At 39.6% G+C, this 25,455-nt stretch overlaps 1 protein-coding gene across 1 annotated transcript in view; it reads left to right on the forward strand.

The window, feature by feature from the left end:
* PELI2 (pellino E3 ubiquitin protein ligase family member 2) overlaps positions 1-25,455 on the forward strand; it is a 98,199-nt gene that overhangs the window by 26,009 nt on the left and 46,735 nt on the right. Inside the window, exon 2 of the mRNA XM_061612472.1 lies at positions 8,094-8,223. Coding sequence (XP_061468456.1) covers positions 8,094-8,223 — 130 coding nt within the window. The remainder of the gene's footprint in view (positions 1-8,093; positions 8,224-25,455) is intronic.

A 25,455-nucleotide genomic window follows, 5' to 3' on the forward strand; every position in this document is an offset into this window, starting at 1 on the left:
TCACTTGTCTCCATAAACCTACAGCCATACAAAAAATCTGTATGTGGCTTTGTCTCTGGATGTAGTGTTGAACAAATAAAAAGCATGGAAGCACACTGAATCCACATTTTATGTACTTCTATTAACCAGTATTCTGAAAAGCCAGCACCACATTTTTAGTTGTCATTCCTGCACAGAACTGCTTAAAAAAGTTTTCAGATTTCCCGGACCAGCACCACGTTTTTAGGTCACTGATGTTCTTTCCAGCTCTTGTATGTAGGTTTTGTTCTAGTGATGGCATGGTGAGTGGCAGTAAGAACACAGGAAGCTGCCTTATACAGAGTCAGACCATTGGCCCATCTAGCTTAATACTGTGTATTCTAACTGGGATAGTTTCCCCCCCAGGATATCAGACAGTGGTCTCTCCTAGCCCTACAGATGCTGAGGATTGAGCCTGCTGCCTTCTGCATGCAGAGCTGATGCTCTACCACTGAGCTACAGCATTTACTAATGCCTCTAAAGATAAAGGAAGGGGGTTAAAATGCACCTGAAATAATAATGAACACATTCCTGGTAGTTAAATGCACACCATGTAATCTTGCATTGTCCAGAAGGTGAACAGACTGGGGTTCAACTAAGCTTTGGAAAAAATGTTTTAGAGTTGGGAAACAAGCCTTGAGTGCTCCTTTTTTCATACTCACCATTTGTGTATAGTGCTCATAAACGGAGAGATTGCCATCAGGACTGCTTCTAATCTTACATTTTGAAGAGAGAATAGTCTAATGCATGATATCCCATTTTTGGAGCTATGGGAAAATGTAATATGAGGCAGTAAAAGATCTGTGTCTAACCTACATGTGACAAGACACCAGAAGCAGGTCGTCTTTTTCCAGAGCTTAATACTTGTAATATCCATGTACTTGATGTTTACTAACTTACATCCCTTCACTTGTGGTGTTGTATGTCCCTAGGCTACTAGTGGAGACAATGATGAAGGAACATAGTGAATAGGTGGCTGTTCAGGCTTCAGGTTGCTTAGGCCTTCATGTTAAAACCATAGCTTGAATTGTGCTGCCTCAGCTTGAAAAAGCAAGTTCAAGTCTCAAACATTATTCTTCTGTCTCTTTAAGGATAATAAAATGGCATAGGTTAGGTTCACACAATACATGTTCATGGTTGTATGTGCAGTCACGGCTTATCAGGAACAGTGATCAGCCTGATATTATGTAATGATTCCAAACTAATGGCAAGGAATGATCTTACCTGCTGGTAGAATAATTCCACTGAGTAGGCCTTCCAGTTTACTAAGCTACTGATGATATTTATCCAATTTATAAGTTGCTTACCACATAAGGAGTCTCCAAGCGACTTACAACATCATAGGACCATCAGGGAAAACTTCCTGGGCAGCTGGACAGCCATCTGTTGGGAATGCTTTGATTTGGATTCCTGCATTGAGGAGGGGGTTGGACTTGATGGCTTTATAGGTCCCTTCCAACTCTACTATTCTATGATTCTATGAAACATAACAAAATAGAAAAGAGCGATATATTACCATAAAAACATAGCAGCAAAGTCACCAGCAAAAATATATAATCAATAAACAGAATCTTAATCTTATCAAATGCATGGGAGAAGACAGATTTTTTTTTACCTGTCACACAAAGGATGTTAATAATAGCACCAGACAGACCTCACTGGAGAGACCATTCCACAAGTGGAGAATAAGGCCCTCTTCCTTTTTGCCATCTTCCGAATCTCCCTTCAGAGGGGGCACCTAGAGGGAGGGCCTTGCATGAAGACTAAAGGGTAGGTTCATATTGGGAAAGGCACATCAAAATATATTGAATTACTAATAAGACTGCACTAATGAGTGCAATTGTCAGCATCTTGATTCCAGGTTCTGGCTGATTTTCATTTTCAAGTGGAGAATCTGATGCACATGTCAGTTGCCCTGTCCAGATCTGGTGTTCTTTCTGACCTAAGTGATTGAACAGGGACAGGTTGCGAGAGGGAGTTTTGTAGTTTGTTTGACTGGGGGTCCTTGAGGGAATTGAAGACACAGGCTTGCAGCAAAAAGGTAGGCCTTTATTGGATGACAAATGTACGCTTGGTCAGTCTCCCTCTGAGTGCGTGGAGAACTTCCCAATGGCACTGGTTGCCTGCAGTTTTTATACACTTCAGGACAAAGAAATTAGCATTAATGAATCAGGAGCTTACATATCAGTATTACCTAGGCATTACAGTATTATATAGGCATTGCATAGACATTGCATTGGCATTGCATTATGTTCTAGTCAATTTGGCAATGTTTAAAACTTCACATTCCAGGACATTTTTGCCATGAGCTGAGTACTCCAGCTGAGCACTTTAGTTAATACAATCCTTCCTACATTTTGGAGAGTACACAGAGGTTCAGTGTCTGTTCAGTGTTATCTTGTAGAGTTCTAGCTGTTCCATACAAACCAAAACAGTCAGGGAAGATAGCTCCAAGAAGAAAAGGGTTCTGGCTGGCTACTAAACTTATTAAAATGTTATATTCTTTTATAGCTTTATAAAAGAATATATTCTGCCTATTGTTTGAAAATAAAAATTCCCCATCAGTTGCGCTCTCTAGTATACAGAGGTGAGTGAAGTTCAGAGTTCTGCGGACAGACTCCACAGAGTCTGTTTAGGTCTTTTGCATATACTTGTATTGTAGATGTTAAAACCTGACAGGCACGATCCATGGCATAAGAGGAGCAGCACCTGTGCATGAAGGGGAGATTCCCTTATGCTTAATAGAGATCTGATTCCCCTACTTGCATGTAAGCATGTAGCTTGCAGTGGTAGCATGCATGGCGCCCAAAGCTTGTGTTCCAGATAATTTGTTTTTAAAATATGAATGCTTATGAAGGTTCCTCAACAAAAGGCTTAAAGTAGTTATTGCCAAAGCATGGATAACACAGATAGTCAGCAAAGTAATGTAGCTCAGATGCTGGAGTACCTTATTGATGTGGACTGGCCAAGACCATTACCTTTTATTCTGTGAATAACCTTCTGTGTTTACCATGCTTATCAGTTGCCTTCTACATACTCTCTTCCCTCTCTATAATTAACCAAGATGGGGAGCACCATTCTCCAGATTGTAGCTTCCTGTTGTGTGAGCAGAGCCCTGCCAGGGTAGTTCAGTTAAATGGTCTTAAATCCCATCTTCTCTGCTGTTTTTTCTACCACTCGTAGAGAGGCCAGAAAGGCTATATTTCCTATAGCAATCCCATCTTGGGGATGTGTGCATTCATAATATCAGAAACATGGTTGTAGAGCTGTTGTGCTCAATGATATTTGGTGAATTTCTTGTGTGATGGCCCCCTTCAGACCATGCTTTTAAAACCTTGTCTTAATTTTTGAATTAATTGATTCCTTTTACATAGTCCTTTCAGAGCAGGGTCATAGCTCAGTGGCAGAGCAACTGCTTTGCATGCAGAAGGTCCCAGATTCAGTCCCTGGCACCTCAAGTTAGAATGGGAGGGATGCCTGCCTGAAACTCTGGAGAGCTGCTGCCAGTCAGTGTAGACAATACTGAGATAATCCAAGGGTCTGCTACATATCCTGGTCCTGCGTTGTTGAGAGCTTTAAATGTCAATAACAAAACCTTGAACTTGGCTAATAGGCAGCCAGCAGGGCCGGTTCTAAAAGGTGGCCAGGTGGGGCACTGGCCCGATGGCCCCTGGAGCTACAGGGGCCCCCACAGCCACCCCTCCACTCCCCTTCCGTGGTCCGTGCCCCCCCACCTACCTGTGTGCTGTCTTTTACCATTGCCCTTAACGAAGATGGCGGCCGCGGTTTCCCTAAGGTACTGAAGCCCCTGCCACCATCTTAGTTGATGGCAGAGATGCGCGTGCATAGCACACATGTGTGCCATCAACAAAGATGGCAGCGGAGGCGTCATCCCATTAGGGAAACTGCGGCGGCCATCTTCGTTAAGGGCAATAGTAAAAGACAGCAGACAGGTGTGGGTGTGGGTGTGGGTGGGCACATGTGTGTGTGCGTGCGTGTGCATGCATACACACACTCCAGGGCCGAGGGCAAGCTGATGCCCAAGGGCCCTGGCATTCCTGGAACCGGCCCTGGCAGCCAGCACAGATCTTTCAATCCAGTGTAATATTTGTAAAGCTGGATATTCCTCTAGCAACTACATTTTCTACTAGTTGCAGGTGCAAAAGTATCCCTACATACAGTGCATATTATAGTAATTGAATCATGAGGTTACCAATGTGTGGACATCCATGGCAAAGCTGTTCCTGTCAAGGAATGGTTGTAGTTGGTGCGCTAAACGGAAGTGAATAATGTACTCTCTGTGTTGTGTTATCAGCTGGCAAGGTAGCCGCTTCCATGTGTTGTCAAAGGACATTAATTTAGAGGAATGGCTAGCACTCCTGCCTGTTCCAAGTTTATACCGGCAAGGCCGGCACCCTTGCCAGTGAATGCGCAGAGTTGAGGGTTCTTGCTTTCTCCCTTCTTCCATGTTGTTGTTGTGATGTTGTTATGTGCCTTCAAGTCGATTACGACTTATGGCGACCCTATGAATCAGCGACCTCCAAGAGCATCTGTCATGAACCACCCTGTTCAGATCTTGTAAGTTCAAGTCTGTGGCTTCCTTTATGGAATCAATCCATCTCTTGTTTGGCCTTCCTCTTTTTCTACTCCCTTCTGTTTTTCCCAGCATGATTTTCTTTTCTAGTGAATCATGTCTTCTCATGATGTGTCCAAAGTATGATAACCTCAGTTTCATCATTTTAGCTTCTAGTGACAGTTCTGGTTTAATTTGTTCTAACACCCAATTATTTGTCTTTTTTGCAGTCCGTGGTATGTGCAAAGCTCTCCTCTAGCACCACATTTTTCTTTAAATTCTTTTTATTGATCTTTTGTTATTATACAAAAATTTAACATAAATAATGTAACAATATAAAAGTAAACCTAATCCCCTCCTCCCTCCCTAGAGCCATTACTTATGATATTGATCTAGCGTATATGCAAAGCTGTAGCAATAAAAAGGTAAGTATTAATATACAGGTGAGTATTCTGAAGCTTGAATATTTAGTATAACATAACCAAACTGGAGACAATATTCAAGAAATCAGAAGAAGGCTAGGACTGGGGAGAGCAGCTATGAGAACACTAGAAAAGGTCCTCAAATGCAAAGATGTATCACTGAACACCAAAGTCAGGATCATTCAGACCATGGTATTCCTGATCTCTAATGTATAGATGTGAAAGTTGGACAATGAAAAAAGCGGATAAGAGAAAAATCAACTCATTTGAAATGTGGTGGTGGAAGAGAGCTTTGCGCATACCATGGACTTCTCCATCTTCTGTTTCCAATTATATAATCAATTTGATTCCTATATTGACCATCTGGTGATGTTCATGTGTACAGTCGTCTTTTCGGTTGCTCAAAAAATGTGTTTGCAAGAAACAAATCATTGCCTTCACAGAATTCAGTAAGTCTTTCTCCTGCTTCATTTCTGTCACCTAAGCCCCATTTCCCCACAATACCTAGTTCTTCTCTGTTCCCTACTTTTGCATTCCAGTCCCCCACGAGTATCATCATATCTTGTTTTGGTGTGTGATTAATTTCCTCCTGAACTTCTGCGTAAAATCTCTCCAATTCTTCTTCTTCTGCGTTTGAGGTTGGAGCATAGACTTGGATGATGGTTATGCTAATAGGTTTCCCATTTAATCTCATTGATATCACTTGCTCAGACCTTGCGTTGTAGCTCCTAATTGCTTTTGGTATCCTTCTTCCATATCTGCATAGAATCCTTCTATGTCAAACGTTAGTTCACCTAAGCTCATAGGTTATCAACAGCAGTTGTCCAGTGCAGGTGGAGGATAAAGGAGGTCCCACTCAAGCTTGAGTCTAGGGAGGTACCAGAAACTTTCTGTTTGGGAGTCAGACCTCAGACAGAAGAACAGTCTTTATAATATATGCTATTTATTGATATCTTGCACACTACAACTCCTACTCCAGTCTCTTTTGACTGCCACAGTGGATGTCTTCTGGGAGCTATTCTCTTGTTAGCTCTCTTCTGTTGTCAGGGGACAACTTTTTTTATTCATTTGAATTCTCTTTGTATCTTTTCAGATAGAGCTTTCTTTAGTGGTTCACATTTTAGACACCCTTTGGCCATGGTTCTTTCCTTGCTATAGGACTATGGCTCAGTTGGTGAGTTTTTTCTGCAAGTAAACTCCCTCAAACGGGAAATTCCTCCTGGTGAGATGTTTGTTGGTACTGCCAAACATTTATCTGGCAGGTGAGGAGGAATCTTATTTCATTTTTATGTGCTCTGGTCTGGGAAAAGGTTTCCCAGGTAACCAAGGATAGCTGTCCAAAGACAGCCAAACCATCTTATGATCTGCACAGGGAGCTCAATCTTTGTCTCTCCTGGTGGTGGAGTCCTTGGCTCCAGTGGCCATGCCATTGGTGGGGGGAGAGTTCCTCTTTAGAGATTTATTTATTTTCTATTCAGCTGCTGTATGTCTTTGTCTGTTTGATGATTAAAAACAAAAAATGCTTTGTTAGCTGTTTGGGCGTGAAAGATAAACCAGGATATACATTTTTTAAAATAAATAAATGGAGAAAGTGTGAATTAGGACAAAGAAATGTGGTTGTTTTCTTTAGCATCCCATCCTCTATAACTTGTTTCTTTTATTATTCTTTTATTAAAATACCTGTGCAGTTCCTCAGTGTTAAACTTGGCAATAATATGGAGGGCCTTAAACGTTAGTACCATCTTGTTTCTCTTAATAAAAAACAGTTATTTTTGTGGTCCCTAATGGAAAGCAGCTGTTGGCTTTCATTCTCTGGAAAAACTGCTACAGGGTGAAAGGAGAAATATTGAGCATCTTCTTTATGGGTGTGTGCATATGTACACACACAGTTCATTGTGTGTATCGGGGGGAGTGGATGTCACAGAAATATAAGTTACTTTTTTACTTTCATATAATATTGCAATATAGCAATATAAAGAGTATTTAGATGTAGCAGCATAGTGTTTTGACAGTTGTAGGTAAGACCTGGGATGTAAGATGAGGGGAGGGGGAGAGTAAAAGCAATGTAATTGACTGTTAACACTTCATAAAGAGTGATTAAATTATGTGAATATAGTCTCTGATGGGGCTGAACTAGCAGACTGTTGTTGGGATAGGATGTTCTATAGCTGGGTAACATGCGCTGCCAGATCTAGCAGCTCCTTTTCTCCACTGTGAGTGGCTTACTTTGTGCTGTGACTGGTACATGGTGTGTGTGTGTGTGTGTGTATATATATCTGCATGTATAATTTCCACTGGTAATGAATACTTTCAGAACTAAATGCTAGGATTCCATCATTCCATGGCTAGGTTTACACTTGGTTGTTACAGCTGACTTGAATGTAGCTAATACTCATGGAAATGACCTTATTGGGCTAAGTTTTTGTGCTTACTGAAATTTGCTTCTGTGTTTAAACTCCGTAAGAAGAACAGAATGTCCTTCAGAACCTAAGGAAATGTGATGTTTTAAAAATTGCGCTACACAGGGTTAGTTCTATGTTATTCATGAAGGGCCGGATCCTTGGCACACTGCAGCAAAGCTATTTTTCCATTGATAATTGGTTATTCTTGGGCTGCATCTGAGCTGGTGTCGGACACATGAGCGCTTATGGGGACTTTTGGAAACATTCCATGAACAGTTTTTGATAAGCTAAACAGTTTCAGCTAAATCACTATGTTACGAGCTTTCAGGTGACACCATAGTGGCGAGGTTACTTAGGCAATTTTGAAGCCTTTTGTTGGCAGGCAGCAGCTGACTTTTGCCACTTCTGTTTAGTTTTAACTAGGCACAGTACTTGAATTAAGCAAAATCTTGCTCTCAGAATAGCAACAAAGTTAATAAAACAAGAGTGTATACAATCATGAATACCAGCCAGATCATCAAACGGCTTGAAGTGGAAGCAGTACTTGGACCGTAAGCTTCAGAAGTGAGCATTCATTGCATAGGCTTTGCATCTGGCAGCCGTCTTTATGATTTTCAACTTTCTCTTGTACTACATGCAAAACAGTCTGAAATAACTTCTGAATTTTCCTCTTCCTAGGTACAATGGCTCCCTCCCTAATGGTGATAGGGGGCGTAGGAAAAGCAGGTTTGCTCTCTATAAGAGACCCAAAGCAAATGGTGTCAAACCCAGCACAGTTCACGTGATTTCAACACCTCAGGCATCCAAGGTAAGCGCTTAACTTTCTGGACTTGCAAAGCAATGCTGATCTTGCAGAGTAGAGGTGATTGTGTCTTTCTGACAGCCATTTGCTTGTCTTCCAGTTATGTATCTCTTTCTGGAGTTGGAAGGCATTTGTTCCTTTAGAAGATGTTCTAGGTTCCATCAGCAATGGTGTTTATGTTCAGAATTCTCATGACAAATGGCTAAGCAAAGACCCTAACCTTCTTACTGAAAATCCCATTCATGGTTAATTTTTTTGTTGACAAGAAACAGAACTCATTTGATAATATAGATTCTAAAATTTCCTGTCATGATCTAATTGGCTAATATGAGCTAAGGAGTTCTTTCTTTCTTTCTTTCTTTCTTTCTTTCTTTCTTTCTTTCTTTCTTTCTTTCTTTCTTTCTTTCTTTCTTTCTTTCTTTCTTTCTTTCTTTCTTTCTTTCTTTCTTTCTTTCTTTTTGCAAGACCAGTCTTCTTAGTGCAGGGTTTGCCAGCCTTTTTGGACCAGAAGGCGCTCAAATTTTGAGGGTGTGCTGGGGGCACCAGTCACAAAAATGGCTGCCATGGGGGCGTGGCATAACACAAAATTAGAGATGTTAAAGCTTTTCCCATAATGTATTTCCATACTAGAAAAAGCCTGACCTGTTGAATTTCTGCCTGCCATACAGCTGTTACAGGCACAAATCCCCGTTTTTCCTCAATGCCAATACCAAACCAAAGCCTAGGCTGCCATTCTGTACCCACTTACCTGGTAAGCCCCATTAAACACAGGGAGACTTATTTCTGAGTAGACATATATACCATTGTATTGTAAGTGAATTCTTAATGAGCCCCTGGTCTTTAGCTCCTGCAAAGCAGGAGGCATGCCTAAGCCTCCTTGCAAAGTTTTCACGGTTGCCTTTTGAGGGGAGGGGATTCTTTAACATTCCCCCACATTTATTATACAGTAGTATTTTTAGAACATATCTCCTAGGCAGTACCTAATCACAGGTAAATCCAGCACAGGAAGGATGCATTCTGGTTGGGGGGGGGCAGAAGGCAAACTATGGAGATTCCAAGGACTAAGGGAAAAGACAGAAGAAAGAAAGCTACACTAAAAGGTGGGGAGGGGCAGCTCTTCAGGACCTCAGGGATTCCTGTTGCCTGGTGTCCAGACAACTCACTTTTCTATCACAGCTCTGACTTCTCTCATTGGCTAATAACACACTGATAGGCAGGAGCAACCAGGCTGCCTCATTTCACAGAAACTGCTTAGAAGGGCATTTGCATGTTTTGCATTATAATTTTCCTTCCTTTTTTTTTTAATGAGAACTCAGATTCTGGGCTACCTGCCAGGGGATGCCACTGAAGGTGTTCACGGGTGCTGGATTGGCAACCCCCGTCTTAGTGTAGCTGGGCTATGTGTATTTTTAAAGTAATCCCTAAGTGCAGTCTCCGATACCCAATTCAAAAGCCATGTGGACAGGGGCTTAGAAAGCTGATAGTACCTAGTTGTGTCTGGACAGCACAGATGATAGTGGACTCGGCGTATTTATACCAGCACTGGAAAAATCCCAGTCATCTTGTTACCTGGTATCCACAAATCTGAAATATTCTCAATTCCTCCTCTAGGCAATAGTTATAAATATATTGAGTGAAGGGAAGAGATGATCACTGGAGGTATAAGTGCACATAAAGATAGCCTAAACAAAAGGACAATGGGGATGTGAAAGTGAGTCCTCAAATTAAGCTTATACTGTGAAGGCAGTTTAATAATAGCTATGATGGATGACCTTTATCGGGAGAAGGACAGGGGGAGTGCGACCCTGTTATTTTTTCTTGGTCTCTCAGCGGCTTTTGATACCATTGATCATGGTTTCCTTTTGGGCCGACTTGGTGAGATGGGTATCGGAGGCACTGTTTTACAGTGGTTCTGATCCTATCTCCAGGGTCGTTCTCGGAGAATAGAATTAGGTGACTGCCTTTTGGCCCCCTGGCAGTTGTGCTGTGAGGTGTTGCAGGGTACCAACTTGTCCCCCATGCTGTTTAACATCTATGTGAAGCCCTTGGGAACAGTCATCAGGAGCTTTGGGGCGAGGTGTCAGCAGTATGCTGATGATACCCAGCTCTATTTCTCCATAACATCTGAATGAGGAGAGGCCGTGCAAGCCCTGGACCGCTGCCTGGCCTTGGTGGTGGGCTGGATGACGGCCAATAAACTGAGTCTGAACCCTAGCAAGATGGAGGCACTGTGGGTTGGTAGCTCCTGAGTTCAGATAATTGGTCAGTTGCCTGCTTTGGATGGGGTCATACTCCCTCTGAAAGAGCAAGTCTGTAGTCTGGGGGTACTCCTGGATCCATCTTTGTTGCTAGAGGCCCAGGTGACCTCAGTGGCTAGGAGTGCCTTGTACCAGCTGTGGCTGGTAAGACAACTGTGGCTGTTTCTGGACCAGGATAGCCTGACCACTGTTGTCCACACCTGGTAACCTGCAGGCTGGATTACTGTAATGTGCTCTATGTGGGGCTGCCCTTGAGGTTGGTCCGGAAGCTGCAGCTGGTGCAAAATGCAGCGGTGACACTGCTCACTGGAGCAGGGTATTGCCAACATGTCACACCTTCCTGAAAGAATTGCACTGGCTGCCCATTAGCTACCGGGCCAAGTTCAAGGTTCTAGTTTTGGTGTACAAAGCCCTATACAGCTCGGGACCAGGATACCTGAAAGACCGTCTTACCCCTTATATGCCCAGTCGATCACTGTGCTGTGCAGGTGAGGGCCTCCTGCAGATACCATCTTATCAGGAGGTTCGTTCTGCACAATATAGGAAACGGACCTTTCGTGTGGTGGCACCTACCGTGTGGAATTCCCTCCCCTTGAATATTAGGCAGGCGCCATCTCTGCTATCTTTTCAGCACCTTTTGAAGACTTTCCTCTTTCAGTAAGCTTTTTAAGTTGAGACCTATCCCAGTCTGCATCTGTGTTAGAATTGCTTGTTAATATGTTTTTTTAATAATGTTTTTAACCCTTTTTAGAAATGTGCTTTTAAAGGTTTTTCAACGTTGTTTTGTTTTAATGTATTTCAAGGTCTGTTTTTATGATGTTTTAAAGTGTTTTTAGCGCTTCTGTTTGCCGCCCTGGACTCCTGCTGGGAGGAAGGGCGGGATATAAATCAAATAATAAATAAATAAATAATAGCTATTGAAATGTTATGAGTCTAGTAATAAAATTCCAATGCTAGATCTAAATATGCTTGTAATCAAGTAGGTGGGGAAAGGTGGTCAGAATCTGCAGAGGAGATGAGAAATCTATCCTTTTGTTTGTCCATGTAATGCAGTTGGGGAAAGAATAGAAGATAAAACTGAAGGTGTCAAGAAAATATATATATATAGCTATCTAAATATGGTTCTGGCCTGGTATTCTGGAGCCAATGAAAGACACAGCTCTTCTAATGAAAAACAGAACTGAATCGGGGGAATCCTCAATTTCTCTGTTGATAGGGGTATAACAAAACAATTTGACTAACCTTGTCTTTGTACAGGACTTGATTTATTGCATTCATATCCTGCGTTCCTTCCATCATCCTCTTGCTCTCCTACTCGCTTAACAAAAAGGAACTTCACAATGTCCTTTAAAAAAAGAAAAGAAAGAAACCTTCTCTGGCAATTTTTGTTAAGGCAGAGATAATGTACAGATCCCCCATAAGCAGTATTTTTCTCCATGGGACCTTGGAGAACTTACCTGTTGTTAGAGGGAAGAGCAAAGCAGCCATATTGTGATGAGAATGTTGTTTTTTGTATCAGAGCTGTGCTCTCATGCACTCTGGGTACTGCAGAGTCGAGTGTGAAAGGCATATATTTCTGCAATGATGTCACAGTTGAGGAAAGACCGGAGAGGTTCTGGGAATTCCCAAATACTAACTGAATTACAGCTGGCTAGTGTGAATAAATTCACAATATGTTGTGTCTGCAAACTGTTGTGGTCCAAGCCCTGAGGTCTGAGCAGCTTGAAGCTAAAGCATGCCTCCTCCCTCCCCATTCATACTTGTTGTTGGTCATCCCTAGTGCAAGATGTCTGTCATTTTAGTCTCTAGTTTTCTTTGCTTTTCAATAAAATAAGACCCGCAAAGAGCCAAATAATGGCGAACTAATTATAAGAGGAAAGAACAAAAGCAGGACTATAGCTGAACGTCAAAAAGACTAAAGTAATGGGACTTCCGGGAAGGGTGACTTAGCCTGTGCCTGCTTTTGGGACGGGCTCCCGCCGCAAAAGAAGCTTATTCAGATATAAATCAGTCAAAACATTTTTTTTTTGACTGATGAAACTTCTCCCGGGCAGGGAGAAACGAAGAGATTAACCTCAAAGCCTATTTTTGTTGGGAGGACTAGATTTCATTGATTTATGAGACGAGGTCCAGCCAACAAGGAAGGACGGATTTTCAACAAGCTCTATCTGATAAAGCGACACGTTCATCTTTTCTTTAGAGAGAGAACGGACTAACAGGCAAGCACCCTTCTTTCTATATTTTTTTACTTGACTTAAACTGTTGCAGTAAAAGGAGATTTGCCAGATGGATCGGTTTTGGACATCTTTTCGGTGAGCTATAACTCTTCTCTGCTATGCACTAATTAACAGCTTATCTCTGTTTTTGTTGCAAAAAGCTGTCCTGGATTTGCATTCTAAAGATATACACAGAAGAGAGATTTCTATTCCTGATTTCTATTCTGAAGAATATTATATTGTCTGAGATTACTCTCTTTTTGGTTTATTTTATTTTGACGAATCTGTTTCCTGACGACGCCATTAATTGTTTCGATCCTGGGAACTACATTTTGTTTTCCTAAGCATAGTGAGATAAGGCTGGCTGTTTTGTTTATACTGTGATGTCATCAAGTTTGGAGTATTAACCCAATTGTTGCTGAAATAAGAAGTGGTTCTCTTATATTTTTCTTTTAAAATGGCAATCAAGAAAGTGGCTGAGAATCTGGAAGTAACTAGGTTTCAGAAAATAATGGATGAGATTGAGATAACGAAACGAACCCTGCGACAGGGTTGTAAGGAGCTGAAAATTGAATTGTGCAAAATGATCCAGGAGTTTAAAGAAATAGGGGTCCCTGTGAGAGAGGAGACCCTGGAGCCTGGAACAAACGTGGAACAGGAAAAAGATTTGGAATTTATGGATTTTAGAAATAAAATCTACTGTTTGGAATTCAATGTTATCTCTGAAGAAATTAATGAAGATATTGGAGATAAGGTTGTCAATGGCATGGATAATCTTCTGGACTGGAATGATGTGATGGAGCCTAATATGGAGAAGACCTATGGAATTAACTGCAGCCATGTGACAAGGGAAAAACTTTCAAGAGATGAGCCAGTACATTTTGTAAAAAAGAACAGAGATATGTTTTTACTGCAGTATTCCAGCAACCTATTCAGAATGGATGGCAAGAAAATATTTGGGATAGAGGAAATTCCCATTAGACTCTTACTATATGACTATGGTTATGACAGCAAGATTATTACGGAATACTGATAATGGAAGATTGGACACTGAAATTACTGGAGTTAACAAGACTATTGAAGATGGAAGATGGAAGATGGAACTAATAGGGATAATAGAATAATGGCTATTGAAATTATTGAACCTAATAGACTCTGATGAGATGGATTAATCGAAATGTTTATTTTGACTATGGTTATGACAATAAGATTATTATAATTATTAATGAGATGGATTAATCGACATGCTTATCTGGAGAAAAATTGATAGATATATTTCTTAAAGAATTGAAACCTCTCTTTGACTTTTTGTGGAAAGAATAAAGTAATGTTTATGAGATTTGATGATTAAGTAAGATAACTACTGGAGGAAAGTGATTTTATAATATGATTTAAGAGACAGGATTGTTATACATTGTAGACCTATAACTGATTTGATCTGTGACAAATGGGAAGTTAATATTTCTATGGTTATGACAGCAAGATTATTACGGAATACTGATAATGGAAGATTGGACACTGAAATTACTGGACTTAACAAGACTATTGAAGATGGAAGATGGAAGATGGAACTAATAGGGATAATAGAATAATGGCTATTGAAATTATTGAACCTAACAGATTCTGATGAGATGGATTAATCGAAATGTTTATTTTGACTATGGTTATGACAATAAGATTATTATAATTATTAATGAGATGGATTAATCGACATGCTTTTCTGGAGAAAAATTGATAGATATATTTCTTAAAGAATTGAAACCTCTCTTTGACTTTTTGTGGAAAGAATAAAGTAATGTTTATGAGATTTGATGATTAAGTAAGATAACTACTGGAGGAAAGTGATTTTATAATATGATTTAAGAGACAGGATTGTTATACATTGTAGACCTATAACTGATTTGATCTGTGACAAATGGGAAGTCAATATTTTACTTTTTATTTTTTTTTGTCTAACTATTTTTGATTTTGTTTTTTGTCTTTGAATGTTTTATGGTTTTGTTTTGTATGTTTTATGAAAATCTGAATAAAAATTATTGTAAAAAAAAAAAAAAGACTAAAGTAATAACAACAGAAGATTTATGCAACTTTAAAGTTGAAAACGAGGTTATTGAACTTGTCAAGGATTGTCAATACCTCGGCACAGTCATTAACCAAAACAGAGACACTAGTCAAGAAATGAGAAGAAGGCTAGGACTGGGGAGGGCAGCTATGAGAGAACTAGAAAAGGTCCTCAAATGCAAAGATGTATCATTAAACGCCAAAGTCAGGATCATTCAGACCATGGTATTTCCGATCTCTATGTATGGATGTGAAAGTTGGACAGTGAAAATGGCGGATAAGAGAAAAATCAACTCATTTGAAATGTGGTGCTGGAGGAGAGCTTTGCGCATACCATGGAATGTGAAAAAGACAAATAATTGGGTGTCAGAACAAATTAAACCAGAACTATCATTAGAAGCTAAAATGATGAAACTGAGGTTATCATACTTTGGACACATCATGAGAAGACATGATTCACTAGAAAAGACAATAATGCTGGGGAAAAAAGAAGGGAGTAGAAAAAGAAGGCCAAACAAGAGATGGATTGATTCCACAAAGGAAGCCACAGACCTGAACTTACAAGATCTGAACAGGGTGGTTCATGACAGATCCTCTTGGAGGTTGCTGTTTCATAGGGTCGCCATAAGTCGTAATCGACTTGAAGGCCCATAACAATAACAATTATAAGCACATAAGAAGAGAGCCTGGTGGATCAGGCCAATGGCCTGTTGGCAAAGAAAGAGTGCCTGAATGTATTTTTCCACAGCAGAGTTACAAGGCCAAGAAGCACAGAGTCCGTGCAGATCTCAAGGACAAGTATCCAAGGCAACCAGCTGGCCTTATCTATAAGACTTAGCAGATCTGGCCAGTCGGTGTGGGGGTCGAGGAGTTTGTACAGAGAGAGAGCTTGTGATATATTCTATTGTCAGTAAAGTGACTCTTAAAACTTATTACTTGTCTGGCTCATTGCTTCAACTGGCATCTAGCCTGTCACTATACTGTTCTGCATCCTGGGCATCTGTTTGCGCCAGATACAACATGGCCCAACTAGTCCAGCATCCTGTTCTGACAGTAGCCAACTGGCAAGCATGACCTGAGTGCAAAGAGCAGTCTCGCCTGCAGTTTCCAGCAACCAGTATTTGGAAGCATACTACCTCCGCCTATGGAGGCAGAGCACAGCTATCAGGGATAGTGCTACTGATAGCCTTATCCTCTATTAATTTGTCTAATCCTTTTTAAAATCCATCCAAGGTTGTTGTTGTTATGTGCCTTCAAGTCGACTACGACCTATGGCGACCCTATGAATCAGCGACCTCCAATAGTATCTGTCGTGACCATCCAAGTTGGTGGCCATCATTGCCTGTTGTGGGAGCTAATTCCATAGTTTAAACTGTGTGCTGCATGAAGAAGTACTTCCTTTTGTCTGTCCTGAATCTTCCAACATTAAGCTTCATTGAATATCCTTGAGATCTTGTGTAGCGAGAGAGGGAGGAAAACTTTTATCTACCTTTTCCATGCCATGCATAATTTTTTTTTTTTACAATAATTTTTATTCAAATTTTCATAAAACATACAAAACAAAATCATAAAACATTCAAAGACAAAAAACAAAACAAAACAAAAATGATTAAACAAAAAAATAAAATGTTGACTTCCCATTTGTCGCAGATCAAATCAGTTGTAGGTCTACAATATATAACAATCCTGTCTCTTAAATTATATTATAAAATCACTTTCCTCCAGTAATTATCTTAATTAATCATCAAATCTCATAAACATTACTTTATTCTTTCCACAAAAAGTCAAAGAGAGGTTTCAATTCTTTAAGAAATATATCTATCAATTTTTCTCCAAATAAACATGTCGATTAATCCATCTCGTTAATAATAATAATAATCTTATTGTCATAACCATAGTCTAAATAAACATATCGATTAATCCATCTCATCAAAATCTGTTAGGTCCAATAATTTCAATAGCCATTATTCCATTATCCATATTAATTCCATCTTCCATCTTCAATAGTCCTGTTAAGTCCAGTAATTTCAGTGTCCAATCTTCCATTATCAGTATTCCATAATAATCTTACTGTCATAGCCATAGTCATATAATAAGAGTCTGATGGGAATTTCCTCTATCCCAAATATTTTCTTGCCATCAATTCTGAATAAGTTGCTGAAATATTGTTGTAAAGTCATATCTGTGTTCTTCTTTTTTACAAAATGCACTGGCTCATCTCTTGAGAGTTTTTCCATTGTCACATGGCTGCAGTTAATTCCATAGATTTTCTGTATATCAAGCTCCATCACATCATTCCAGTCCAGAAGATTATCCAAGCCATTGATAACTTTATCTCTAATATCTTCATTAATTTCTTCAGAGATAACGTTAAATTCCAAACAGTAGATTTTATTTCTAATATCCATAAACTCCAGATCTTTTTCCAATTCCACATTTGTTCCAATCTCCAGGGCTTGTATCTTCCCTTTATTTTTTCTTTTCTCATCTCTGATCTCATTCTCCTCTCTCACAGGATCCCCTATTTCTTTAAGCTCCTGCGTCATTTTGCTCAGTTCAATTTTCAGCTCCTTACTGCCCTGTCGCAGGGTTTGTTTCGTTATCTCAATCTCATCCATTATTTTCTGAAACATAATTACTTCCAGATTCTCAGCCACTTTCTTGATTGCCATTTTTAAAACCACGAAAACAAAACAAAACAAAAATAAAGAAGAACCACTTCTTATTTCAGCAACAGTTGGGTTAATATTCCAGGCTTGATGACATCACAGTATAAACAGAGCAGCCTGCCTTATCTCTCTATGTTCAAGAACACAAAACAAATTTAGTTCCCAGCATCAAAACAGTTAGTGGCGTCTTGAAGAAGCAGATTCGTCAAAATAAAATAGACCAAAAAGAGAATAGTCCCAGACAATATAATGTTCCTCGGAATAGAAATCCCTCTTCTGTTTATATCTTTAGAATGCACTTCCAGGACAGCTTTTTGCAATAGAAACAGAGATAAGCTGTTAATTTCGTGAATAACAGAGAAGAGTTATAGCCCACCCAGAAGTTCTTTAAAGCTGATTCATTTGACAAATCTCTTTTTGCTGCAACAATTTAAACCAAGTAAAAAAAATAATAGAAAGAAGGGTGCTTGCCTGTTAGTCTGTTTTCTCTTTGAAGAAAAGATAAACGTATCGCGTTAATCAGATAGAGCTTGTTCGGAAGTCCGTCCTGCATTGCTGGCTGGACCTTTTCTCATAAATTAATGAAATCCAGTCCTCCCAACAAAAACAGGCTTTTGAGGTTGATCTCTACGTTTCTCCCTGCCCGGGAGAAATTTCATCAGTCAAAAAAAAAAGTTCTGACTGATTTATATCTGAATAAGCTTCTTTTGAGGCGGGAGCCCGTCTCAAAAGCAGGCACAAGCGAAGTCACCCTTCCTGGAAGTCCATGCCATGCATAATTTTATACACTTCTATCATGTCACCTGTTACTTGCCTTTTCTCTAAACCAGAAATGTTGCAACCTTTCCTGCAACATCAATTTTTGGTGCCATGTGAGGGCCCCAGTACATCAGTCATCATGCTTAACTAATTGCACTCAACAACTGGTAAGTCCAGCTAGGGGTTCAAGTCTAGACAGCTGAACAGCAACAAGCATCAGCATAGGGATGCAGGTGCACATTTAGTTGTGTGTTGACTCCTAAAGGATGCAAACTGGAACAGGTTCAGAGGAGGGCAACAAGGATGATCAGGGGACTGGAAACAAAGCCCTATGAGGAGAGACTGCAAGAACATGTTTAGCCTGGAGAAGAGAAGACTGAGGGGAGATAGGATAGCACTCTTCAAGTATTTGAAAGGTTGTCACACAGAGGAGGGCCGGGATCTCTTCTCGATCGTCCCAGAGTGCAAGACATGGAATAATGGGCTCAAGTTGCAGGAAGCCAGATTTCAACTGAACATCAAGAAAAACTCTGTAACTGTTAGAGCCATATGACAATGGAATCAATTACCTAGAGAGGTGGTGGGCTCTCTCCGACACTGCAGGCATCCAAGAGGCAGCTGGACAGCCATCTGTCGGGAATGCTTTGATTTGGATTCCTGCATTGAGCAACGGGTTGGACTTTATGGTCTTACAGGCACCTCCACCTCTATGATTCTATGATTCGAACAAATTCAAACGCATAAGAGAAATAGAAATCCTTTGGGATGGTTACACCTGACAAGTGGCAGTCAGCTTTTTATAGAAAGTCTGAAGTGAATTTTACTGTAGGTATTTTTGTAGGTAGGCATGTGTGTGTGTTGGTTGGTTGGTTGGTTGGTGTGTGGGGAATACTTTCAGTGTTGAGATAATTGGAAAGTTGTGGTAGGTGGGGAAATACTGTAAATGATCTGCTGAATAACTCTTATTTGTTTAAACAATCACCCCACTCCAATGAATAAATGCAGTGAAGATATTGTATAGATTTTCCATCCCGAGTGCTATTTGAGCGAGTGGATGTATTTTTTTTGGGGGGGGAAGGGTAGAGTGTAAATATTGAGCCGTGTCTGATAAGGACTTACTCCTTGGATAGCATCTCTAGGAATCCAGTAGTTTCTCAGGAAATGGGAGTTGTATATAAATAAGGTCTATGCTGACATGGTTGAGTAAATGTTTCTGATGTCATTAGGCAATCTGGATAGATGATGTTGCATTAATACTTATGTTCTGTAATGCACAAATGGAGTGTTCATGTATAACTACTTCAGGTGAAATTTTTCATACCCACTTTTTAAAGTTGTAAGGTTAGTTTCTTGGCCATTGCATACAACATTTTTACTCTCTTGTACATCTGTAGTGTCGAGATGACTACTAGAGTCTAGAAATCAGAACAAAAATTATCATTTCTATGCACAAACCTTGCTGCTTTGCACTCAATGTTGGAAATAGAAAGGGGGAGTTTCATCCAATACTGTTATTTTCTAACATCTGGATTTCACAATAGCTAACCATTTCCGAAAAGCCAACTGAGAGTGCCCGAGGCACCTTGTTACCTAAAAACAGCTTCATCCTGATTACATATTGTGCACCTTGAATTTAATACGCAGAATAAGACAATAAAAGTTAAGTGAGAAATGGTAATTAAAGTTCTTTATTATTTTGCATTTTGAAACTTGAAATTGGAAAGAGATGCCAGGTTCAGCATAACTCTTGCACTTTCTTTGAACTCTTATGAAAGAGCTTTTGTCCTTTTTAAAATCACTGTGTAAGGTATGGCTTCTGGATGTCTGCCCAGAGAACAGTGATGAAATGGGTTACAGCTAGTGCTTTTTCCAAAGCGCAAAAGCAGATTTGAATGCTTTTTTAAAAAAATGAAAGCCTTTTTGGACAGCTTTTCTTGGCGCTTAAGGAGCCTGAAACTAAATCAGGAAGGCTAGGAATTACTTTTGCATGTTCCATAGCTGCATTGCTTCCAAAGCCAAATGCAAAAAGTAAGAAACTTGCTTTGTTCTTGGAAATAAGTTGAAGGCTAACATTAAAAAGCTTGGTTCTGCTCTAGCTCTTTCGGCATTAGCCTTTAGCATCCACTAGAGATTAAGAGAGATTTCACTCTACAGAATATTAACACATTCTGGCCTCTGTATTGTGTATCTTTTTTAATGTCCCGCATATATTTCTGCATTGTTTGCCACAACAAAAATTGCATTGACAAAGCTCCACATTCTGATCAAGAAAGAGGTTCTCTCTCCTCCCCCCTTTTTTATTAAGAATGTCCTAAAAGAGAGTCTCCTTCTGGAGATTGCTGCTTTAGTTCCTGACATCCCAGGGTCATATAGATGGACTGAGACTTGCACATAAAGGCAACTTGACTTGGTAATTGTAAGTCCAAGGTGTCTCCCCCCCCCCAGTTGTTTGTGTGTGTGTGTGTGTGTGTCTTTTCACCTCTGCTGTTCATTCTGTCCTTAACCAAACGTTCTGGCCTAGAAATGTTTATTACTGGTCTGCTTTTTACTCTTGAGAGTGAGGTTCCTCTTATGAGTAAAAAGCAGACGAGTATTTGTTTTCTTGCAGGCTAGTAACTTCTGGAGCCTCCCCCTCCCCCCTCCGATTTCCCTTTGGCCTTCCAAAGAGAGGAGCAAGTTTAACTTTTCCAGTAACTTGTGAAGTTCCTACTTTCCCTCATTAAAACAGCTTCTGATAAGTTAATTGAGGAGAGTGTACGTCCCGAACACATTTCCTACTCATACTGGCCAACATGAAGTGCAGGCATAGAGATATCATTATTTCTGTATGACCAGTGAGAATGCAGGCATGTTCTCTTATGGTGTATTTGGGCTGATCAAAGGAGCAGAACTGACAGCCAAATTTATTTATAGATCTTAGTAAAAAACATGTTTTGGAAAGGGAAACTTAAAAAACAAGGTCTTTGTGAATATAGTTACTACTTTTTAAAAAGTGATTTATTCAGTAAGACTCTGGAGTGTTTTAAGTATCCATGTATTTATTTTATTAGTTAGATTTATATCCCACCGTTCCATTTGAGTTCTCAATGCACGCAGCAAACCAAAAGAAGCCAAGAGGTGTGTCCCAACAGACTGAAAAAGGAAAAAGAATTGGGAACCAGAAAAACACTAAAGACTGCCAATAATGAAGGTGTGGATACTTTGTATAAAATTGTTTTAAAGAGATATGTACCACTATCACAGCTGATTAATCAAAAGTAGATGTAATCAATATATACAGCAACAACTGTTTAAAGTAAAATATCACAAATACATAACCGATACAAAACAACATGTGACCAAATGCGTTTCGACATGGTCTTCTTCAGTGGTCAACACATGTATGAACAACTACTACACAGTTCAACATTAAATATGACAATGTAATTCAAGGTGCAGCTCCTGCAGAGATAAAAAATGTAGTATTTACATACTGAAGATATAATATTGATCCAAATAAAAAGTCTAAATGTTCCTTACATACACTCACCCTGTAGCTCTACAGAGCTATAGTCTGGTAATTTCCTGAATGTTACTCCATAATGTATAGACAGAGAAGCTGTTCTCAAACTCAGTGGACATTACAGGAGTATCTCTTCAGTTAGAACCTAATATAAAAAGTAAATATATAAACAATAAAAATCCAATGTGCTCAACATTCAGTTTAATTAAAATAAAGAAGTACTTCCTTACTAACATCACTATCATGGTCATCATCATCATCAAGGTGATTACTAAAGGTTTCTGAAGCAATTTATAATAGGCCTGCAGTTTACAAAAGCAGTGATATTTCACAAATCCTCTCTCCCAAAGAGTTACAAAATTATCTCAAATGAGTACAGGTATTTGGTCTGTGCCCTTCCTGCAACTGGACTGCCTAAATTGGCTCAGCAAGAAAAGTTATAGGGAGCCCCACCTTAAGTGTCATCCTTCAAGTCGTCCCACCTCATCCTTTTGAGATCTTCCGCTCTGGAATCATCAGCCCCCATCTCTCTCCATGTACACTTGTACAGAAACATAAGATAGTGGTCAGCTTCTTATGATTCTGCACACCAGAGATATTCCCTCTGGTGAGAAAGAGGGAACAAATTCAGGAAAGTGCTCTCTAGATGTAGTTTATTGGTATGGAAATCATGATAATTGTAATAATTCAAACTATGTTGTTGTTGTTACTACTACTACTACTACTACTACTACTACTACTACTGCCCACCCTTCATGATGAGGTACAAAGGCAGGTTACAGAAATTTAATATACAGTATTAAAAATGTACCCTGAGAGAGGTTGTTTCCATTCAGATTTTATTCATATTCCGTATTTCTTCCACAAAACTTTAAAAGCTAGCATACATAGGATTCCCAGACAGTCTCCCTTCCAGGTGTTGATCAGACCCAGACCTATTTAATTCATAGCAAGGCTGGTGCATCAGATGCTTTTAGAACAAGTGCTATCCATCTGGAAGGAAGGCACCATTTCCAGTCAGGCTAATTTCAAGATTTAAGTCAACACATTACATTTCATGTTGTGTAGGTTCAGCTATCCACAAGACATCATCAAACCAATCTTCATTATTTACATTCTTAAGCATCCTCCACAGCGGGTAGGTTGATACTAACAAAAACACAATACATGAGTGTACATGAGCCTTTATCTTTCACTCCTAGCGTTGCACTAATGTAAGCACCGGGATGTACTATACTGACTTTTGACAGGTACAAGTTGAATGAAATCTGATAGTCACATGTCAGCTACCAGCACCAGGAAACAAGATACGTTTCCTCCAAATCCAGACATGTACATATGCACACATACATTTTAGAATTTACAAAGAAAATGTATGGTTGTTTGCTTATTTGCCTTCCGTACATATACCACGTGCATGGAGAACTGCACCTGCCAGCACACTCCAAAGAGCCTTTAATGGCTGTGCATTCAGCCGAATGTCGGAAAGGAGAGCAACTTTGAGAGGAAAGGTGAGAGATGCAAAAATTCCAGAAATGTTGAAGCCGTGGGGGGAAACTAGACATTTGGGGGCAAATAGAAAAATATGCAACACTTCTTGTTTTTTTTAGCACCCTTTACAGTTAGTTCCTTTAGGAGCATAAAATGTATTCTATATAATTTGGTTTGCTCATCAATTATAATGTTTGGTATATTAAAAGTACAGTTTATTCAGACAATAATTACAAATTGAAATTACTGTTTTATTTTTTGTTACAAATGCAGCTACAGGCTGCTGAACTGTAAGGAACTTAGCATCTCTTTGGCTTTTACCAGTTTATGAGGAGCAGGCAAAAAATAAAAACAGAAGAAACCATCAACATTTTATTTATTTATTTATTTATATCTCACCCTTCCTCCCAAAGGAGACCAATGTGCTAACACACAGGCAATAAAACATCCAAAACCATCTTTTAAAAGTAAAACAAAAAAAATCATTAGTGTCCTCCAGTGTGAAGCAGACATAAAGTGCTCATTTCCATAGAAAGAGCTGAGAAAAAGAGGGGATGGGGGCGCCTCAATGAATGCTACATGAAATTTAATCAATCTCATTTTCTCTGTCACTATCCATTTCTGCTCCTTTGTGTTGCTCCTTACTTCCTCCTATTCCCAGTCCTGTCCTAGGCCTAGGCAAAAGGACAACAGATTCACCCAGCTACGCCAACAAGAGTAAGCCCACAAACACTTGTGTTAATGGCAGTGCCTCCTAGAGGCAGAAATGCATCTTGCTCTTGCCTTCAGAAAAAAATGGAAAAACTTCCTCCTGTAATTTTTTTCTGGTTTTTCTCTAAGCTTTCACATCTCTAGGAAGGGTGGGATATAAATTGAATAAATAATTAACAACAACAGAGAGAACACTGTATATGAAAACAGAATGGGGCTATGTGGATAGGAGTTGACCTGATTCTGAATGACTGGGGTTGATAGGGGCAGGAAGCCATTTAACCCCATCCCAATGGTGTCCGTGTGTGCCTGCTTCTCCTTTCTTCCGTGAACACGAATATTTGTGATTCACTTCTGTTGCATTTAGCAATATCACTGTAGCGAAAGCAATATCTGTCCTCCGCCCATGTCACTGGGCAGGTCCATGATTCCACAGAATGGGGTGTGTCCGCACATGTCCAGAAGTGTCATTGTGCACATGTACTTTTTATGTGGCCCATCTGTCAAAATGAATATTTTTCAAGTGAATTTAAAAAAGCAGACATTAAAACTCTCATAGGAAGCTGCCTTATAGCAGAGAGGGATGCTTGAATTAAGTCTTGTCAATCCTGATGATGGTGATGATTAATTAAATTTATATGCCCCGCCTTCCTCCCAGTAGGAGCCCAGGGCGGCTGATATGAACTGGCAAGATCTGTTCCTGGACTAATGTACAAATTGGAACTTAAGTTATGTATAGGCTTTTGCACTTGAAAATTTTGCAATTTTCCCCTTCTCCCAGGCATTTTAGCATGTGCTTTTAAATTGCTTTTTTAAAATGTGTTTTTAAATTTGTATATTTGTTTTTAATGTTTTTAATTGTTGTAAACCACCCAGAGAGCTTCGGCTATGGGGCGGTATACAAATGCAATAAATAAATAAATAATAAATAAATGTTCCAATGCAATTCTTAGGTAAAAATAGTCAAAATATACTTAAATGCATATTTTGAGAGAATACATTTATAAATGTTTATTTTGAGGGAAAGTACATTAAAATAAGTATTCAAATAAGTATTTTAATGCAAAATATTCATGTAGATTAAAAATGCAGTTAGTGTGAACATGGGGCAGGGCAGACTTACTGGGGAACACATACAACTCGGAGTGGAAATACATTCATATTCCTTATACCAGATCAGACTATTTGTCCATCTAGCCTTGTATGTTCTACTCTGACTGGCAGCAGCTTTCCAGGTTCTTAGACCGAGGTCTTTCCCATCATCTGCTACTTGATTCTTTTAACTGGCCATATCAAGGATTCATCCTGGAACTTTATGCATACAAAGCAGGTGATGTACCACTGATATGGCCTCTATCATAAAGATATATCACCCAGTCATTTGGAGTAGAAAGGAGAGATTCTGTGCATGGGAGGGGGGGATTGAGTAATCTACTTGGCTGTTAAGGGTACAGGAGCTCTGGCCTGTGTAACTGGTCACCCTTCTTTCTGTTTTCTTTAAAATGCTGGTTGGACAGACGAAAGGCATGATCTGAAACCAGCACTTTAAAACAAGCTATTCAATCCCTCCC

Source organism: Rhineura floridana, chromosome 2 (assembly GCF_030035675.1).
Source record: "Rhineura floridana isolate rRhiFlo1 chromosome 2, rRhiFlo1.hap2, whole genome shotgun sequence".
NCBI classification, from domain to species: Eukaryota; Metazoa; Chordata; class Lepidosauria; order Squamata; family Rhineuridae; genus Rhineura; species Rhineura floridana.